Source organism: Anomaloglossus baeobatrachus, chromosome 11 (assembly GCF_048569485.1).
Source record: "Anomaloglossus baeobatrachus isolate aAnoBae1 chromosome 11, aAnoBae1.hap1, whole genome shotgun sequence".
NCBI classification, from domain to species: domain Eukaryota; kingdom Metazoa; phylum Chordata; class Amphibia; order Anura; family Aromobatidae; genus Anomaloglossus; species Anomaloglossus baeobatrachus.
The window spans coordinates 178,361,166-178,382,255 of record NC_134363.1 but is presented as its reverse complement, the minus strand read 5'-3'; the positions used below and the strand labels follow the sequence as shown (position 1 = coordinate 178,382,255).

The following is a 21,090-nucleotide window of genomic DNA, read 5'->3' as shown; positions in this document are numbered from 1 at the left end:
CTGCCAATGGTGCTGGCTTCTCTTTGTATACCGGTCCGGTACGGCCGGGTCACCACCCGTCCACGGTCCTTACGGCAGACTCCAATCGGCCTCCACTGCAGACGGTCACCACATCCTGCCAACCTTGCTGTCCTGTCCGGGCCACACACCCGGACCAACTTCAGGCTCTTTGCTGTCACTTTTCTCCTCTCTACTACTTTCCTCCTTCCACTTCCTTAGCTTAACTCTCACTGCCTGTGTTTTCCCTCCTCCTTGGTGAGTGGAGACCAACCGCCTGGCTCCACCCCCTGGTGTGGACAACAGCCCCTGGGGAAGGCAACAAGGATTTTGTGTTTTGACTATGATATGCCTGCAGGGAGTGTGGGGTGTGTAAGTGTTGTGCTCTGTGGCCCCTGGCTTGTCCAGGGCGACACAGAAGCACTGCAGCACTGCCTCGGCGAAGCGGAACAGGCTGTGCTGAAGCTAATCTGCATAGGTGACAAACCCCACAATGCAGAAGAGGTGTGTACAGCTCTGAAACAGCAGTCAGATCACTGGCTCACACCTCTGAACCTAAAGCCAGGAAAGGTTGTGTGTGACAATGGCCGTAACCTGGTAGCGGCTTTGAGGCGAGGCCAGCTGACACATGTTCCATGCGTGGCCCATGTGCTCAACCTCGTGGTTCAGCGGTTTCTAAAGTCATACCCAGAGCTGTCTGCTCTGCTGGTAAAAGTTCGCCGCCTGTCTGTACATTTTCGAAAGTCACCTACTGCTTCAGCCGGCCTTGCCGGCTTTCAGCGCCTTTTGCATCTTCCGGCTCACAGACTGGTGTGTGATGTCCCCACGCGTTGGAATTCAACTCTGCACATGTTGGTCAGGATATGTGAGCAGAAGAGGGCAGTTGTTGAGTACCTGCATCACCTAAGCCATAGGGAAATGGGTCAAACTCCACACATAACACCTGAGGAGTGGAGATGGATGTCCGACCTATGTACCATCCGCCAAAACTTTGAGGACTCCACCAAGATGGTGAGCGGCGATGACGACATTATTAGCGTCACCATACCGCTTCTCTGCCTTCTAAAATGGTCTCTGCTCAAAAAACAACCATGATGCATTTCAGGCGGAGCGCGATGAGTTTGAGCAAGAAACAGTAGTGGGTGTGGGTGATAACACACAGCCCAGCCTCGTCTCATCACAACGTGCAGTGGAGGACTATGACGAGGAGGAGGATGAAGACATGGAGCAACTCTCTGGCCAAATTGAGGATATGACATGCAGTCATATCCTCGGTTCAGCGTGGCTGGCCAGAGGACAGGGTAGATGAGGAGGAGGAGGACAGCATGTTCAGTCATCGTGTTGGTCAGGATACTGAAGTGATGGCTGTTAAGAGTCTGGCACACATGGCTGACTTTATGGTAAGCTGCCTGTCTCGTGACCCTCGCGTTAAGAACATCTTTGCCGACAATCATTACTGGTTGGTAACACTGTTACACCCACGCTACAAGTAGAACTTTATGTCTCTTATTCCCGAGGCGAAGAGGTCAGGCAAAATGCAGCAGTTCCAGAAGGCCATAGTCACGGAAGTAGGCAAAGCATTCCCCTCACAAAACGCTAGCGGCATAGGTCAGGAATCAGTGGACAACCAAGGCGTACAGCCGAGAGGGGCACAAGTCCAATACACCAGAGGTAGGGGAACAGTCTTTAAGATGTGGGACAGTTTTCTCAGGCCCTCACATACCACAGCCCCTGAGGTGCGGGGTAGTGCCACAAAAAATCCTAAGTTTGCCCAGATGCTCAAGGAGTACCTTGCAGATCAAACAACTGTACTCCGACATTCCTCTGTGCCTTACAATTAATGGGTATCCAAGCTGGACACGTGGCATGAATTGGCTCTCTACGCCTTCGAAGTCCTGGCATGCCCTGCCGCTAGCGTTTTGTCAGAGCGTGTTTTTAGTGCCGCAGGTGGAATCATTACAGATAAACGCACCTGCCTGTCAACTGTAAATGTTGACAGGCTGACTCTGATCAAGATGAACAAGGGTTGGATTGGGCCAGACTTCACCACACCACCAGCAAATGAGAGCGGAATTTAAAGTTTGCCATGTACCTACACTCACCCATGGGTACACACTTCTGGACTTTGGCTAATCGCTGGACTGCTCCTCCTTCTCCTCATGCGCCATCATGATGACCGTTACAATAGTTAGGCCGTTGTTTCAGGTATACCCCCAGTGGTAAATTTTTTCGACCATTCTTTCAGAATGGACATTACAACGACAGGCGACCCGCTCCTTTGCAATGGGAACAATGTTTTGAGGCCCTTATGCACATCTCTATCCAGGGACAATGTGGAGCCTGACGCTGCCACCGACTGCAACACACACGTGCTGTTTTTAAATGCAAGCACGGACGCAATAAGAACCTAACTGGTTTTTAGGAGCGACAATTACTGAGAAGTCTGACACTATCTGGACTGTTTTAGACTGTGTACACCAGCCCCAGATATGATGAAGGCTGGTATACGGTCACCACTAGGACTGGCTATATACCCTGCCTGCCTGCCTGCCTGTATACTGCTACAATAGTCCTGACAAGGACTCTTCTGGTCACTAGCCTGTATTCCGACCTGGCTATACCCTGCCTGTATATAGCAACAATAGTCCTGAGAAGGACTCTGCTACTGTACTCCGACCTGGCTATACCCTGCCTGCCTGTATACAACTATAATAGTCCTGAGAAGGACTTCTGGTCACACTGTTTGCAGCCCTGCTCCGGAACTAACTATAAAGGGCCGCAAAGCTTTCCCTGAATCAGCGACACTCTCCCTGCACTGACTGTCTGGATAGCTGTGAGCAGAGCACAGCGCGCGGGCCGGTATAAAGGCTCGGTCACGCTGTGCAGGCCGGCCAATCACTGCAATTCCACAACTAACAGGGCTGTGGCATTGCAGTGGTCTGCCAGCCAATCCCTGCATGAGGGCTGGCTCTCAAAAGAGCGCCAACATGCAGGGATGAAGACCACGAGTACAGCACGAGTATCGCGAGATTACTCGGTCCCCGCCGAGCAGCCCGAGTACAGCGATACTCGTGCGAGTACCGAGTAGTTACAAGCATGCTCGCTCATCACTAGTCTTCACACAAAATGTGGTGTACAAAAATATTTTTACTTAACTTTACACTGTTCATGGCCTTCTTTCATTACAAGCCATGGACATCATTAAACATTAGACTCATCTATTAAAACTGTTCCTTCAGTTATCATTTTAAAACCAATAAACAATTATAAGAATACTAAATTAAACCTAACCCATCCAGTCCATTCATTACCTTATTATACAATCTGCTAACCTACATGCACATTCTAGACTACCCCATACGTTAGAAGCGGGCCACCTTCTAGTAGTTATAATAAGACTACTGTCATGCCTTTGATTTGATCCGGTGGTCTCCTTTACTGTGCTGTTTCCCGCTACACTGAGCCAAAGTCAGGTTCAGTTGCTGTCCTGGTTCTGAAAACTTTGTCTCTGTGGATACTTTGTGTGTTTATTGTTTACTGCCAACAAGTGTTTCCTATGCTGTAATTTAGTCTGCCCTATCCTACGGTGGGTGTAACTATTTAAAGCTTCCTTGGGCTTCCATTTTCCATTCATGATATTTCTGAAGTGGACTCTGCTTGGGACTACAACCTGTTAGTCTTCTATTTCTCCTGGAAAATTTTAACTTTTGGTCTAACTTATTTTACTCTGCACCTTTCCCAGGTTTCTTAAGAAGGTACGTGGAACCCTCAATGGCTGCTTAGGAGGAAAATGTCAGAGTGGTCATCTGACTTATCCAGTTAGGGTTGATTCAGTCTGCGCAGGAGCCTTTAGGAACGGTGCATTTGGGACTTCTAGTCTGTACAAGAACCTGGCGGGTCAGGTGTAATGGTTTGAAGTAAAACCTTATTTTATGTTATTTGCCACATGTGAAATTTAGTGCGCATAACAACTACCCATGGCTCATAAATCAAACTGATGACTTTTTGGCAATGAAGCACACAGGTAGCAATAACCCAATAACCAAAAAAGGAAATCATATTATTCAAGTTCAATATTATATTATTTTTATTACAATGTTGATTACATGTAAATAGCCAGAAGTCTCATGAAAACATATTATCTCATAAATTATACCATTATGTTATGGTACTATTTTCATTTCCCACAATTATCATTCCAAGAAAATTTCCTAAAATAAAGGCGCAAAAATAACCAATTAAGCAGAAGATTTTAATCTCTGTTATAAGAAAACAGGGATCCGATTGCCATGAAGAAATATTATGAAACTTTTCCAAGAAGAGTTTTGGAATTTTTAACTTTAATGGAATTGCATAATATGAGGATTTTGAAGGCATCTTAGAAAAAACAGGCATCTAAGGGTACCTTCACACTTTAGCGCTGCAGCAGCGATCCGACCAGCGATCTGACCTGGTCAGGATCGCTGCTGCATCGCTACATGGTTGCTGGTGAGCTGTCAAACAGGCAGATCTCACCAGCGACCAGTGACCAGCCCCCAGCCAGCAGCGACGTGCAAGCGACGCTGCGCTTGCACAGAGCCGGCGTCTGGAAGCTTAGGACACTGGTAACTAAGGTAAACATCGGGTATGGTTACCCGATGTTTACCTTGGTTACCAGCTCACACCGCTTAACTTAGCGTGTGCAGGGAGCAGGAGCCGGCACTGGCAGCGTGAGAGCTGCGGAGGCTGGTAACGACGGTAAATATCGGGTAACCACCTTGGTTACCCGATGTTTACCTTGGTTACAGCTTACCGCAGGCTGTCAGACGCCGGCTCCTGGTCCCTGCACATTCAGGATTGTTGCTCTCTCGCTGTCACACACAGCGATGTGTGCTTATCAGCGGGAGAGCAACAATAAAAAAACGAACCAGCACTGTGTGTAACGAGCAGCAATCTCACAGCAGGGGCCAGATCGCTGCTCAGTGTCACACACAGCGAGATCGCTAATGAGGTCACAAAAAACGTGACTCATCAGCGATCTCAGTAGCGATCTCGCTGTGTGTGAAGTACCCCTTAATCATAAAAGCAGTTGGCTATCCAACAAATTGCTGAACATTGTCTATGAGACTCAGCTAGCTCTGCCATTCTAACAGTAAATGGAGCGATAGTGATTATGGTATAACAGATCAACGCTCAACTCAAATACGGCACTTCAGAGCTCAGTGCATGGGATCTATGGGACTTCTAGTGTTCCAACTCAAAAGATCACCACGTTTCCACCAATTTTGTGGATACGAGATAATTTGATTTTCTGGCCCAACTCCTTCAATTTTTTTGTTACTACTCAAACCTACTTCTCTCTGTGAGCTGCAACAAATATGACGCCCTTATGGTCAGTAAGATCACTTTCAACAGTTCTATTCCTAACCTCACAACGGTCAATAACAAAACCTTCTCCAACCAGAGCTTTCCTGACAAAATCTTCATCATAATGAAGAAGATGGAACTTGTCTGTCCCAACAGTGTAATAAGTTGTTTCTAAACACCCTATTAGTATAATGTGTCCTCCAGGTTTAAGTAAGCCTGAGAACTTCCTGAGATATCTGATGTAATCCTCTTGGTCTTTGCTGATATTATCCAGGAGCCAAGCACTGATGATACAATCTGCTGGTGGTATGACCATCGGCTCCATCATGTTTTCTTTCTTGAGGTCACATTTCACAACATGTTGAAGGGCTGATCTCATTTTTTCTTCTCTTTCATGAAACTTTTCACTGCAAGAAAATAATTGGGAAAGTGATTGTCCCATTGTCCCCATCAAAAGTGATTGTTCCAGAGTCATGATTGGACCATGACTTCCAATACTGAACGACATGAATACAACCAAGGCCGGTATACTAAGGCTTCGATTCATTAAAGCTTTTCCACCAAAATTACTTGTATGCAGCCAAGGATTGTGTATTATGTCTCTTCCAACAAAGCCACTATTTTAGAGAACCTTATGAATTAATAGAATGATCTTTGTGGACAAAATTGCTATAGTGTAGTATTGCAAGAATAAAATATGTGCATAGCACTGTAACAGGATAATATAGGGAATAAAGAGTAAAAAGGTTCCTAAATTGACCCTACGACTAAGGACCCTGAGCTGTCCCTTATCCCGACGGTAGACTTTGTGGTAGTCAGGGTCGAGCTTCCAGCGTGACCCTGTCTCCAATTAAGGCCCTAACAACTGTGCCCCCACCACACAGGGGAATGACCCAGATGGCGCCCAAACACCCACCTACAAGTAGAAATATGGAGTAAACAAAACTCACTCACACCAAAAACCTGCTCTAGGGGAAAACCACAGGTGCACCGGTAGGCTACAAAGAAAAGGAGGAAGGAAAAATGACTCACAACAATTGCAGCAGATCTCAGCAGAAAGCAACAGACCTGTCCACTCTGCTCCTGGGTTAGCATCAACTAAGTTGAATATCCAGCAACCTCTCCAGGAAGTAGAGGGATTATACACAGGCCGGAAATGATCAACTTCTGGCAGCTGTGGCAATGTTCTTCAGCTGGGCGTCCCTTTTTCACTAAGGTCCTCTTTCCACCAAGCTTACATTGTCGCCGCACTTTTCACAAGCTTACCTCGTAAGGCCGACAGCTGAGAAGGATTGTGAATGGAGCTTTCTATAGTGGCTGACAGAAAAAGCGGGCTGTATATATGAAAAGTCAAAGATGGAGAGAGCAGGTGAGGAAAGTGTCTTCTCAGCTTCAAGGGATAAATCTTATCAAGGCTAAGGGTGTCTTCCCATGGTGACCCTACGATGTCTTCTCATGGTGAGTATACATAGTAGATCATTGGCCTGGATTTTCCCAACAAAATACCTTCTGCATATTATAGTACTGCCATTGGGGATTACATTTTACTAAAGTTTATGCGATTCTAATATTTTCTTAGGGCATTGCACCATTCAACAGGGTTGCTGGGTTATGATTAGGGATGATCGAATACCCTATTATTCGCTCTGCCGAATATCCGACGAATACCTTGCAGCTATTCGAGTATTCGCGAATATTCGACCCCCAATGCAAGTCTATGAGAAAACAGAATAATTTTATGTTGGACCCGTCGGTGACCTATGGTGACTGAGGAAGAGGCTGAAATGGATGGGAAAAGGCAGAAACAGTATGGGCACAGCCTATAGAAGGTGCCTCACTGCATTTCTGCCCCCTCCCGATTCATCCAAGATGACAGGACGCACACAAACGCGCCGCCCGCATTCACCCTCTTCCTCTGATTTTTGTTGCATGTTCCATGACACATGCGACAGAAAACTCCTCCCCATGTCCATCTAAGTCCCCCCCATACCACCTGGTGTCTCCCAGTGTTCCCCCGCTGTTTTTACCTTTTTGCAGTGCTGATCCCCCGCATCCCTCCTCCTTCACAATGAACGCTGGGCGCATGCATAGATAGATGGATGGATGGATGGATGGATGGATGGATGGAGAGATAGATAGATAATAGATAGATATATAGAATCATAGATAATAGATAGATGGATGGATGAATGGATAGATAGATAGATGGATAGATAGATAGAGGGATAGATAGATGGATGGATAGATAGATAGATGGATAGATAATGGATAGAGGGATAGATAGATAAATAGATAGAGGGATAGATAGATAGATAGATAGATAGATAGAGGGATAGATAGATAGAGGGATAGATAGATGATATTACAGCTTTTATTACAGTTCTCACGATCGGTAATGTGTTGACATCACTGACCGTGAGACCTGGAGTTACCTCTGCAGGATCGTTCACGGAATGAGGCTGCATTGGACACTCGCTCACAGACGTCGCCAAATCAGTGTGGATTACGCCGGACCTGGATATTTGGGGGGTTAATAAAGTGGTGAAAGAGGGGCTTTTTGGTGTTTTATTTCAAATAAAGGATTTTTCTGTGTGTGTTTATTTACTTTACTTACAGATTAGTGATGGCATGTCATAGACGCTACCATTACTAATCTTGGACTTAGTGGCAGTGATGCGCTGCCATTAACTCCTTATTACCCTTATGGCTACCGCATCACAGCAATCAGGAAGGGCCGGTGACACACCGGGACTGTCGCATCTAATGGATGTGACATTCTCGGGGCAGCAGTGGGCTGATACTCTCGGCTGCGAGAGAGGGGGCCATAACCATGGCCCTCGCCCTCCCCAGCCTGAGAATACCGGCCCGCTGCTCTGTGCTTACCTCGGCTGGGTATCATTTGGGGGAGGACCGCACGTTATTGTTTTACATTATTTATTTATTTATTTTACCGCATGATATAGATCCGCCAACGGGGGGCTTTGATTGGTTGCAGTAAGACAGCTGTCACTCAGCGTGGGGGCGTGTCTGACTGCAACCAATGATAGGCGCCAGTGGGCGGGGGAAGCAGGAATTACTAGATTTAATAATGTGCGGCCGGTATTTTCAAAAGCTGGAGAACCCGCCACAGTGTGACAACAGTGCCGCGCCCTTGATCAGTGAGTAAGAAAGAGAGAGGGAGAGACCGACTGACCATAATGGCCGCTGGCTTATATAGCCGTGCGGCCAAGCCAATCACAGTAACACCACAACAAAGATGGCTGCGGCGTTACTGTGAGGGCAAGACACGTCAGATGTGTTCATTGGCTGGAAAAAGGCACCAGGAAGTCCAAAAACGAAAATGAAAGTGCTGGAGCGAATACCATATTAGCCGTCGGATAGCGAATACCTCGGATACCCTATTAGCCGTCGGATACTGAATAGTGGCGAATACATTTGCTCATCCCGAGTTATGATACGTTATCACTAGAGATGGGCAATAGTGAAATATTCAGGTTTGCTTTATGATATTCGAATACCAAATCTATTCCAGTATTCGTCATTAATAACAAACCATTTATGCCTCTGGCAGCAAAATAATCTACAGTCAGCCCTGTCTACACAGTAGATCTGCCTCATATCTCTTTTTCATCTCACCTCTCTTCTTCAGTGTCGGCATGAAGTTTTGAGACGTGACCCCAGCAAAACGCTCCTGTCCGTGAGTCCACCCATCTCTTCAGCTCCATGATGCATCTGTCTCTAAATTTCAGCACTATGATGTGATTGAAATAATCACAGGCCGCATATAATTGATGAATCATGGAACTAGTAGTGAGGTCAATCAAGACATCTCCTTTAACATGACCTGCAGAAAAAAATTTCAAATATTCAAATTGTTCCCAAAAATGAAGTATTTCTGTCAGAAAATTATTGCACTTACACATTTTGGCATACACGTGTTTATTTACTTTGTGTGTATTGAGACAACACAAAAAAAACGGTAAAAAAGGCAAATTGGACGTAATTTCACACAAACTCCAAAAATGGGGCGGACAAAATTGTTGTCTCCCTCACCTTACTATTTGGTTACACACTTTACCCTTTGGAGTAAATAACTGCAATCGGTCGCCTCCTATAACCGTCCACAACCTTCTTCCTCCTCTCACCTAAAATCTTGGACTTGTCTTTATAAACGTCTCCAGGTCTCTCATATTTGAGGGCATCTTCTCTTTTCTTCTCCCAATTTTCAGATCTCTCCACAAGTGTCAGTGGGATTTAGATCCGGGCTCATTGCGGCCACTTCAGAACTCTCCAGCGATTTGTTTCCATCCATTTCTTGGAGCTTCTTGAAGTGTTTGGGGTCATTGTCTTGCTGGAAGACCCCTGACCTAGGATGTACTCCTAGCTTTCTGACACTGGGCTCTACATTGCCACCCAAAATTCTTTCATAATCTTCAGATTTAATGATGTCCTCCCCACAGTCACCGCACCCAGTGCCAGAGGCAACAAAACAGCCCCAAAACATCTCTAAGCCTCCACCATATATGACTGTAGGTCCTGTGTTCTTTTCTTTGTAGGTCTCATTCCATTTTCTGTAAACAGTAGAATGATGTTCTTTACCAAAAAGCTCTAGCTTAGTCTCATCTGTCGACAAGACGCTTTCCCAGGAGGATTTTTCTTACTCATATTCATTTTTGCAAACCACAGTCTAGCTTTTTTCTGTCTCTGTGTCAGCAGTGGGGTCCTCCTGGGTCACCATCATAGCATTACATTTCATTAAAATGTGGACGGATAGTTTGCGCTAATACTGATGCCCTTGAGCCCACAGGACAGCTTGAATTTCTTTGGAACTTGATTGGGCGGCTTATCCACCATCCGGACTACCCTGAATTTCAACCTTTCATCAAATTTTTCTGCCGACCCAGTCCAGGGAGATTAGGTACAGTGCCATGTCTTGTAAGCGTCTTGATTCTGTTGTGCAGCATAGACAAAGGAACATCAAGATCTCTGGAGATAGACTTATAAGATTGTGATTCTAGATATTTTTTAATAATTTTGGTTCCCAAGTCCTCCGATAGTTCTTTTCTCCTCTTTCTCTTCTCCATGCTTAGTGAGGCACACACAGACACACAATGCAATGACTGAGTCAACTTCTCCCTTTTTATCTGGTTTCAGATGTGATTTTCATATTGCCCACACCTGTTACTTACCATAGGTGAGTTTGAACGAACATCACATGCTTGAAACAAAGTTGTTTACCCAAAATCTTGGAAATATAACAATTTCGTCCCCATCATTTTTGAGGTTTTGTGTACAATTAGGTCTAATTTGCCTTATTTCTGTGTTTTTTCATGTTCTTCCTGTTATGCCTCGGTGACATTTTGCTATGTGATCTTTTTGTCTCCTTCTTGAGCCACTGCTTGCTCAGTTCAAGTGCTAAATCTCTATTTACCTTCCCATTTGCTTCTTTTTTATGGTGTGCGGTCATCACCTGAGTTCTATTGCTCATTGTCTCTGTCTAATCACTTTCTAAATGTTGCTACTTATGCTCTCCTTCTCCTGCCACTCATTGCTGGCTATATTCATTCTTGGTCAATTTCTGCTAATGAGTATCAAGCCCTTTACTAAGAATTACCTGTTGGACAAAGACCAGTCTGAATTTGTACTGAACTATCTCTTTTGTCTTACCTGCACCTATGTTCAGTTTATTGGTTAGGATTGTGGGAGGTCTTCCTTTTTGCCTTTATTATTTCTCCTTATTAAACTTGTGCTCGTATTTTGTGTTGCCTCACTTTTGGGTTTGATATTTCTTTGTATGCTTGTTCTGCTGTGGTTGTGCTTAGCAACCTTTTCCCTTGTTCCTTTCAAGGTATGTGAACACTTGTGGCGCCCCTGACCTTGTCAGGCACTACTGAGTACTGCACCCATGCTGGGGGCCGTACAATACAGGTAATCCAGAAGGCTGACCGGGGTGTAACTACACAGGCGCATAGTAATCAGGTCTCACACATTGACCTTTGAAGGGACTCCTGAGAGATTCCAGGAGGGGGCGTAGCCTCCATGTCCACTCAGGGGGTGTGGTAGGGAGCCTGGTTGCTAGGTTGCGTAGGCAAGAACAGGAGAAGAGGAAGTAGTGAGCCAGTTAGTGAGTGCAGCTCAGGGAGAGCAGTCACATGCAGCAGACCCTGAAGTCTGTCCCAATCTGACAGCGTACGCGCAGTGACTACTGACGGGGGAGACCGGTCACCTGGTAGTGCCGCCCGAAATCCACCCAAGGCTAGAGAGAGCAACGGAGTGTCACAGTAAGGGGACAGCCAGGGAGGTACCAGGCCCACAGGGGTAACAGGTCCCAGTGCAGAGATAGATTCACCTTTCTTCTGCCAAACCTACCAGTGGGGGCACTTCAGACCCACACCACACCACTACAGAGTCCGCAGCCACGTAGCAAAGAGAGGGTCCATAGTTTACAGGAGGCAAGCAGCCGGAGTGACCTGGTCCAGGCTACAAGCAAACGGGCCAAAACGAGGGGAGAAAGGCAGCAGCAACTTCCCTGAGTGACCCCCGTAGGGACTTCAAGTCGGGATCACCACAAACACAGAGGGCTAAGGAAGGCGAGTTGGTAGTCACCCTCATCAGCCAGTCAGAAGGATACCTGGTTCCAGGCTGGTTCATCCCAGCTATGCCCGGGTTACTCACCTACCATCAACTGTGAGTAAAAACCCTGAAAGACTGCCTGGACTTTGCCTGAGTCATTCTGCGCCTTGTGGTTCCACACACTTACACAGGGCCCTGGGGCTTGCCTCACTCTTGGGAGGCCACTACAACTGACTGCACCTACCATCAGCCCCAGGCACCCCTTAATCTGCAATGGTGGTCCTCTGACCGTAATACCGAGAGTGGCGTCACGAAAATCCTAAATGTTTCCTACCTGTGACCAGACTGTTCCTCCACGTGGAGTCCCTGAAGGTAATGCACCAGCACCGACACAGCAGTACCTGCGGGGCTTCACACACTCGATGGCTGATCAGGAAGCAGAGTCCAAGTAGTCATCTGCTAGTCCTGAGGATACGGATATTCCAGTCTGTGCAGGGGCCATTAGGGAGTGCGCAGTTGGAGTGCTAGTCTGTACTGGAACCAGAAGAGTGTAGGTGCAGAAAGATTGTGTTCCTATTCCCAGTGTTGGTATACTTAATGTGTGCATAAAAGTTGCTTGTTCTCACCCACAAAGCTCTCCACAGTGCGGAATCCCCCTACATCTCCACTCTCCTCTCTGTCTATCACCCTACCTGTCCTCGTCACAGTGCAGCACCCCTACATCTCCACCCTCATCTCTATCACCCTACCTGTTCTATCCACAGTGCGGCACTCCCTACATCTCCACCCTCCTGTCTGTCTATCACCCTACCTGTCCTCTCCACAGTGCGGCACCCCTCTACATCTCCACCCTCTTCTCTGTCTATCACCCTACCTGTCCTCTCCACAGTGTGGCACCCCCTACATCTCCACTCTCCTCTCTGTCTATCACCCTGCCCTGTGCTCTCCATAGTGCAGCACCCCCTACATCTCCACCCTCATCTCTGTCTACCACCCTACCTGTTCTCTCCACAGTACAGCACCCCAACTACATCTCCACCCTCCTCTCTGTCTATCACCCTACCTGTCTTCTCCACAGTGCAGCACCCCCTACATCTTCACCCTCCTCTCTGTCTACCACCCTACCTGTTCTCTCCACAGTACGGCACCCCCCTACATCTCCACCCTTATCTCTGTCTATCACCCTACCCATTATCTACGCTCTGCAAACGACTTTCAACTAACATCTAAACTAACCCGAACCTCCCAATCCCGGCTTCAAGACTTCTCTCGGGCTGCCCCATCCTCTGGAATGCTCTACCCCAAGAAACTGGGACAAACCACAACTTACTCAGCCTCAGTCGCTCCCTAAAAACACATCTTTTTAGGATCGCCTACCACACTCTCTAATCAAATTCAATTCACATAGTCCCTCCATAACTTCTCAGAACATAACTCTCCATCAAGCTCCACCGCACCCAAAAGCATCTCAAAGATTGGCTGACGACTGGTTCAGGCAGCCTTTATCTATCCCCCATTTCTTTGAGATGGCTGGATTGTCATTGTAAATGAGCACCTGTACCTTGTCCCCCCATCTTATTGTAGATGTAAGCTCTCATGAGCAGGTTTGTCTTTTTTGCTCTAATTATTGTATTTTCTATAACTGCTACTTGCTTGTATATGAACCTCTTAATTGTAAAGTGCTGTGGAATATGTTGGTGATACGCCTGCTCCAGGGCCGGGGGCACTCGGAACCGGGCTGGACTAGTCCGGGGATGTCAGTGGTGGCGGTGCTTGGCTCCGTGATCCTGGCGGTGTCTTTAAATAAATGAATGAGATGATGATGGTGATGATGGAAGTTTTATTTGCTATTAAAGTTTGTGATGCCACTTGTGATATGTGGCTATGAGAGGGAGCCGCCACTGCATAGTCTCTCTCCTCACTGCTGGGGCTGATGGTGTGACACAGCTAAGATATTTCAGCTCTCCACAAGCAGAGCTAGGCCCCAGGGAGGATGATGGTGGTCGTAGTGACGGTGGTGCTGAGGCACAGAGTGATGGCAAGTAAACAGACGACACATGGGCTGCGGTTCAAGATGTTTACTCACTGATTGTCCTTTCTGCCCACAGGGTGCCATTCTCCACCAAGACTGGCTCCAGGCGATCCCAAAAACTTCGGATCTCGGTGTCGGTATTGTGACTGGTGGGCCCTTCCTCTATGCACTCTGTTGCTGGCAGGTCCCCGTGGCTTAAAGCTACTTGGGGTCTCCTTTTTTTGTGTAAAAAATCCCGGCCCATTCGCAGGCAGCACAAACCTGTTGGGGGCTGGCTCTAAGTCTCAATTCCCAGGCTCTATGTGCTGCTGTGCCCTGGACAATGTGATGGGTGAAAAAATGTGAAATCTTCTCTCCCGGTAGATTTATTAGGTGAGCTTGAAGTGTCCCCTAACCTAGGACTCTACACCCCGACTGCGCCGGTCCCGGGGGGAACTGACACCGTATCCCACCAGCGACACTAGGTGAGCTCCTCTCTGGACCGAAGTTTCTCACTGACTGACTACTCCAACTGTCACTAACGGTTCTATGGCTCCTCTCACTCCCCGGTGACTCCTCCCTGACCCTGAGTCCCAGATCCAGTGGATCGGAAGTCTGTAAGTGTGGTGGCATCCTATATACCCAACTGTGGTGACCCCCTTTGTGACCCGACCCTGGTACCAGTCCCCATTGGGGAGGGAAGTCTGCAGTGTGTAGTTTTTGGTGTTGTGTGGAACCGGCACTGGTCACCTAGGAATCCGGAATGAGCACAGCACCTGAAATCAGGTGCAGTACCCTTTGGCTCAGGGGCGTCACATTGGTGCTACAGAAATAAATATTATTATTATTATTATTATTATTTACCCAAAATAAATAAGCTTAATAAACCCATATAGATGTACATATGCTATCACTTACAGCAAAGTACTTAAAAGGAGTTTGTCATATCCAAAATTCAAATTAAATCAATTATACATTCACAAATTTGAGACTTAGACCCTATAAAACTCATACTTGTCATGTAGATTTTGCTTGTTTTATATATAAAATTCTATTTTTTATTAGATATTCAAATGATGGGGCGTCAGTGTAGGCAAGGTCTCAATGCACTGGTCCTCCTAGTCAATTGCTATCCACTCCACCTCCCTTTATGTTGATTTACAGCCCTCGCTGTCCCTGTAGTGTTAGGGCGGCGTCACACGCTACGATATATCGGGCGATATGTCGTCGGGGGTCACGTCGTTAGTGACGCACATCCGGCATCGCTAGAGATATCATAGCATGTGACAGCTACGAGCGACTGTTAACGAGCAAAAATACTCACCTTATTGTTGCTCGTTGTGTGACGCCCTGTACTAGCCAGGGGTCACAGGTAACAACACATACACACCCCCACCCCCAGCAGTTCACAGCAGTCATCCCCAGTGAGACCTGATTTCTTCCCTCGGGTTCAGACAGACACACCAGGTGGGCGGAGTCAGGCAGATGGGCACGCCCACCGAGGAGTTTAGCTGGCTGAGGCAGAAAACAAGTTCAGACAAGTCCAGGCAGAGGAAGAGAGAGGAGGTCTGCAGAGAGGCAGACGCAGACTGGGGCCTAGGTTGGAGCCTAGGGCCTTCGTGTAGCCAGTCAGGCAGACAGTAGTGGCCGTCTGCAGGAGCTGGGAAGACAGTCTTGGTGGAACCGTAGGTAGCTGGAACAGGGTGGTGGCCCGTCCGGTACCGAACTGGGGAGCCAGCTGGAAACCGGAGCACAGGAGGAGCGTACAAGAAGGTGCAGGAAAGGACTCACAATACCAACCAGGGGTCAGGGGAAAAACACTGCAGCCGGCTGCGGGATCCATCCATCTGGCCGTTTGGTTTACCAGAGACTTTGTGACTTTCTGTCTGAGTGAGTACAACAGTGCCATCCGGCACCGTGCCGCGCTGCCCCTGCAACCCTGCATCCCAGCTATCCAGCCTCCCCGCACCATCACCGAGCCCTGGGAACACCAACCCCTACCCATGGAGGGGAGAACATCCTAGCTGCTCCCTACCATCGCTCCCGGGATCCCCGTCACCAGCAGCGGTGGTGCCATCATCACCACGTCCCATGGGTGGCGTCACGAACTATCTCCCCAAGCAAACCACCCCCTTTTCACTCACGGATGAGGCGCGCTGCTTGAGTCCCCGGGTCCGGCCCACCGCTCAAGCCACCGAGCAGCAGCAGCAGAAGCCCCAGACCCGAGTGTGGCGAGCGCGTCCCTCCGCCCGCGACAACTTGGCGTCACGAACAGGATAGAACCAGTCTACCTACCGGTAGAAGTGCGTCTTGCAGTTCCCGCCGGCGGCGTCCGGCCGAAAAATTTGAAGCGCCGCCATCTTTGGCGTGAAGATTTCCCGCTCGAGCATCTTCCCCGAGCAGGAAAGGCGCGAAAGTGGAGCCCCGCCCCTGAAGAAGTAAATGCTAGAAAGAACCAAGGGGGGTGGGTGCAGGTGTACCTGATGTAACCGAAGGTATAAAGAGCAGGGACGCCAGGACTCTGCTACACATCCGGTTCCTGGAAGCAGTAGCCGCAACTCCGATGACATCTCACCCGGCTCCGGCAGTCCGCCCGGCCGCAACGGTGATGAGGTCGGCTCCGGCAGTCCGCCCGGCCGCAACGGTGATGACGCCGGCTCCGGCAGTCCGCCCGGCCGCAACGGTGATAACGTTGGCCCCGGCAGTCCACCCAGCCACAGCAGAGGCGACAACCGACTGGAAGTCGGCCCCAGATGCGGCGCCAGCCGCTCCCAGGTACCCCGTCCCGGCTGTGGAGCAGCCGGAGTGCACCTGCAGGGAGGAGGAGCAGGCCACGGAGCGATGGGGCCCTCGGCAGTTAGCGAGGCTGGTTGTAGCCGGCGCCGAGGGCATCCAAGTGGGCCTGGCTCCTGAGTAGGAGGCAGAGCACGGGACCCGTGCCCCGTACTGGGAGTGGCGGCAGCAGCAGCGACGGTAGCGGAACATGGACGGCTACCCACAAGTTAAAAAGTTGACTGTTTTATGGACTGTCACCCCTGCTGAATGTCCTCAAGTTCCGGAGGAGGCCGTCTGCACCGCAGGTGGGGGTGGCAGAACAGTTTCAAGTTGAAGTAATGTGCCTCCCGTTAAGGGAAGATTTCTAAATATGCTTGTTTTATCTTTTTGCAGTTTGAAAAATAAAACCGGTGATGGACGGGCAGCCCGCGGACGGTCTACATTTCACCAAGGGGGAATGTGATGCCCTGGACTAGCCAGGGGTCACAGGTAACAACACACACACACACCCACCCCCAGCAGTTCACAGCAGTCATCCCCAGTGAGACCTGATTTCTTCCCTCGGGTTCAGACAGACACACCAGGTGGGCGGAGTCAGGCAGATGGGCACGCCCACCGAGGAGTTTAGCTGGCTGAGGCAGAAAACAAGTTCAGACAAGTCCAGGCAGAGGAAGAGAGAGGAGGTCTGCAGAGAGGCAGACGCAGACTGGGGCCTAGGTTGGAGCCTAGGGCCCTCGTGTAGCCAGTCAGGCAGACAGTAGTGGCCGTCTGCAGGAGCCGGGAAGACAGTCTTGGTGGAACCGTAGGTAGCCGGGACAGGGTGGTGGCCCGTCCGGTACCGAACCGGAGAGCCAGCTGGAAACCCGGAGCACAGGAGGAGCGTACAAGAAGGTGCAGGAAAGGACTCACAATACCAACCCGGGGTCAGGAGAAAAACACGGCAGCCGGCTGCGGGACCCATCCATCCGGCCGTTTGGTTTACCAGAGACTTTGTGACTTTCTGTCTGAGTGAGTACAACAGTGCCATCCGGCACCGCGCCGCGCTGCCCCTGCAACCCTGCATCCCAGCTATCCAGCGTCCCCGTACCATCGCCGGGCCCCGGGAACATCAACCCCTACCCACGGAGGGGACAACATCATAGCTGCTCCCTACCATCGCTCCCGTGATCCCCGTCACCAGCAGTGGTGGTGCCATTATCACCACGTCCCATAGGTGGCGTCACGAACTATCTCCCCAAACAAACCACCCCCTTTTCACTCACGGGTGAGGAGCGCTGCTCGAGTCCCCGGGTCCGGCCCCCCACTCGAGCCACCGAGCAGCAGCAGCAGAAGCCCCAGACCCGAGCGTGGCGAGCGCGTCCCTCCGCCCGCGACAGTTGACATGTCGCACATCTTCAAAATGTTGTTCATCTTTCAGCACGCCGGTTGTTCATCGTTCCCGAGGCAGCACACATCGCTACATGTGACACCCCGGGAACGACGAACAACACCGTACCTGCATCCCACCGGCAATGAGGAAAGAAGGAGGTTGGCGGGATGTTACGTCCCGCTCATCTCCGCCCCTCCTCTGCTATTGGGCGGTCGCTATGTGACGTCGCTGTGACGCCGAACGTCCCCCCCCCTTCAGGAAGAGGATGTTTGCCGCCCACAGCGAGGTCATGTGGGAGGTAAGTACGTGTGATGGCGGTTACCGACTTTGTGCGCCCCGGGCAATGAATTGGCCGTGACACACAAACGACGGGGGCGGGTGCGATCGCTCATGCGATCGCCCGATATATCGTCCCGTGTGACGCCGGCCTTTGTGTGTGCGCACACTCATTAAATAAATATGATGGAAATCAAATTTCCTGGACAAATTCAAGCCAATCTGCTTATCCTTAAAAGAGGTATAGCACAGAAATTAAAAAAGATGACCCATCTAAAGATATTTATATGTATCTCGGTTTAACAATTGTTAGTGTTCAGGGAAAGAGTTTTTCCTGTTTTAGAAGTGTTTTTTTAGTGGAAGCAAAGGATAAATGACATGTAAAGAAAGTGTGGGAGTAGACTGAGCTCAGAATGCAGAGTCCACTCTACAATCGGGTATACATCTTAAGCAACAGAGGGGACTCTTATGAGGTAAGCTTGTGAAAAGTTCGGAGACAGTGTAAACCTGGTGGAAAGGGGACCTTAGTGAAAAAGGGACGCCCAGCTTAAGAACATTGGCACAGGGGTAACTGCTCCAAGAGTGGCCCATGATAAAGTAAGATAGCAATGCAAGAGGTATTGGAGCCACAGTGACACACCTGGAGCAGTGTGGCTTTATATCGGTAGGATGTGGATAATCCAGAGAACAAGTGTCACATGTATAGAAAGGCTCAGGATCAGAGTTCTCTATTACCATCCGAGACCATACAGATTTAAACTGTGTTATTTTCCTTTGGGCACTTTAGGGTTAACTTCTCCTCCGGTGCTGCAGCACACTTCCTCAGCTGCCGGCAGTTGATCATTTACGGCCTGTATATAATCCCTCTGCTTCCTGGAGAGGTTGCTGGATATTCAACTCAGTTAGAGCTAGCCCAGGAGCAGAGAGGACGTTTCTACTACCATCTTTTCCCTTTTCTTTGTATCCGTACCCGTGCATCTTTGGTTATTCCCTGATGCAGGTTTTAGGTGCATGTGAGTTTTGCTTTACCCCCAGTTGTTGTTCTGTGTTGGTGGGTTTTTAAGTCTGTCTCGGTCAGCCCCCTGAGTGGGGGGGAAGTAATCATCAGGGTCAGGATAGGAGACAGGACCACGTAGCTGGTTTGACCCTGACTAATTTGAAGTCTACCGTTGGGATAAGAGACAGCACAGGGTTCCCAGTCTTAGGGTCGGCTTAGGTGTCCCCGTGTCATCCTTGTCTCCCCGTCACAATAAGATTCCACCTGCAACTCTCTCTAAAGAGCCGGTTGGTTGTAAACAGATAAATGAAGAATGCATAACTTGTTATTACCTGTATTCAAGTTTATCTGAACATAAAAGACGTTTTTAAGTCATGGACTGACTTCTTTATTGTGGGTACGAGGAGACATGGTACCACACAATGTGCAACTCCAGGGAAGATGAAGGCTGTGGACAAAGAAGTACAACCACCACAACCCCCCACTTCCACTCAACACAATTTTCTGTAGTGTGCACAGATGAGACCCTGCACCACGAATACCGCCCCCGGGCACATTTACAGAGACATTGATGTAAATTAAATTGTTCTTTAGTAAAAGTATGGGGGAAAACAATGAAACATTGAACAATACATACCTTCATTGAAAGTTTTTCTGAGATTTGCAATGGGAAATTTCAAGATATCCTCTTCAAAGACCATGTCGGGGCTGTCTGACACATAATGCTCCAGGAATTGCCTGGGATCAAAGCCACATTCATGGTAGACTTTGTGGTTACTGGAAGCCATCTCTAATCTTGTATCACAGACGGAATGACTCTCCATAAACTCAAGGTTTTTATATAACTACAACCAAATCTGCAATTTAATAGGGTCATTATTCATGATCACATCACAAGGTATTCTCATGTGTCAGTCACGGGCATGTGGTATAATACATGTACACGGAGCATTAACATTTTAATTCCAAATACAGCTTTAGGGTATGAGCATACTTTGAGGAGTTCCAAAGAGAAATTGCTCGACAATTTATGTATCTATTGTCATCTCTTGTCAAGAAAAGCGCAGCTGACAAAACTCGCATTTTTCATGCGTTTTCAATGCCTTTTTGTATGCATTTTTTACTTACATGCTTTTTAATGATTTTAGACAGCACTGAATGCAATATGAAGATTAGATAGATAGATAGAGCAGAGATAGATAGAGGGATAGATAGATAGATAGATAGATAGAGGGATAGATAGATAGATAGATAGAGGGATAGATAGAGGGATAGAGGGATAGATAGATAGATAGAGGGATAGATAGAGCAATATATAAATAAATAATAATAATAATAATAATAATAGAGCAGAGATAGATAGATAGATAGATAGAGCAGAGATAGATAGATAGAGGGATAGATAGAGGGATAGAGGGATAGATAGATAGATAGATAGATAGAGGGATAGATATGACTCGCCCACCCCAGGGCTATGGGACACCCGGTGCCGGGCCGGACTAGTCCGGTGGTAGTCAGTGGTGGCTGGGCCCGGCTCCGTGGCCCTGGTGGGTGTCAGTTGAATATGTGGCTGATGACTTTAATGTTTGTGTTCGTGACGCCACCTGTGGTATGCGGCTATTAAGCCGCCGCTGCTGTGTGAGGCCACCGGGATGATGTTATGGCAGCAATGTTGGTACTGCTCCCCACAGGTGGAGCAATGCCCGGGGCACAGTTGGTGCTTGTGGAAGTCTATGGTGCTGCGTG

General features: G+C 48.5%; 1 protein-coding gene across 1 annotated transcript; it reads right to left on the bottom strand.

Annotated features, from left to right (window-relative positions):
• Nucleotides 1-4,079: 4,079 nt before the first annotated feature.
• On the bottom strand, nucleotides 4,080-20,140 carry LOC142257060 (nicotinamide N-methyltransferase-like). Its single transcript, XM_075329115.1, has 3 exons — nucleotides 19,982-20,140; nucleotides 8,980-9,187; nucleotides 4,080-5,750 (listed from the first exon to the last, which is right to left on the bottom strand). The coding sequence occupies exons 1-3, from the start codon at nucleotides 20,130-20,132 to the stop codon at nucleotides 5,327-5,329; spliced, it is 783 nt and encodes a 260-aa protein (XP_075185230.1). The 5' UTR covers nucleotides 20,133-20,140; the 3' UTR covers nucleotides 4,080-5,326.
• Nucleotides 20,141-21,090: the final 950 nt, after the last annotated feature.

Coding starts and splice junctions, on each gene's coding strand:
- LOC142257060 (XM_075329115.1), bottom strand. CDS start 20,132: ATGGCTTCCAGTAACCACAAAGTCTACCATGAATGTGGCTTTGATCCC. Junction 9,188..19,981: donor CAGAAAAACTTTCAATGAAG/GTATGTATTGTT, acceptor TTTTTTCTGCAG/GTCATGTTAAAGGAGATGTC. Junction 5,751..8,979: donor GCCGACACTGAAGAAGAGAG/GTGAGATGAAAA, acceptor ATTTTCTTGCAG/TGAAAAGTTTCATGAAAGAG.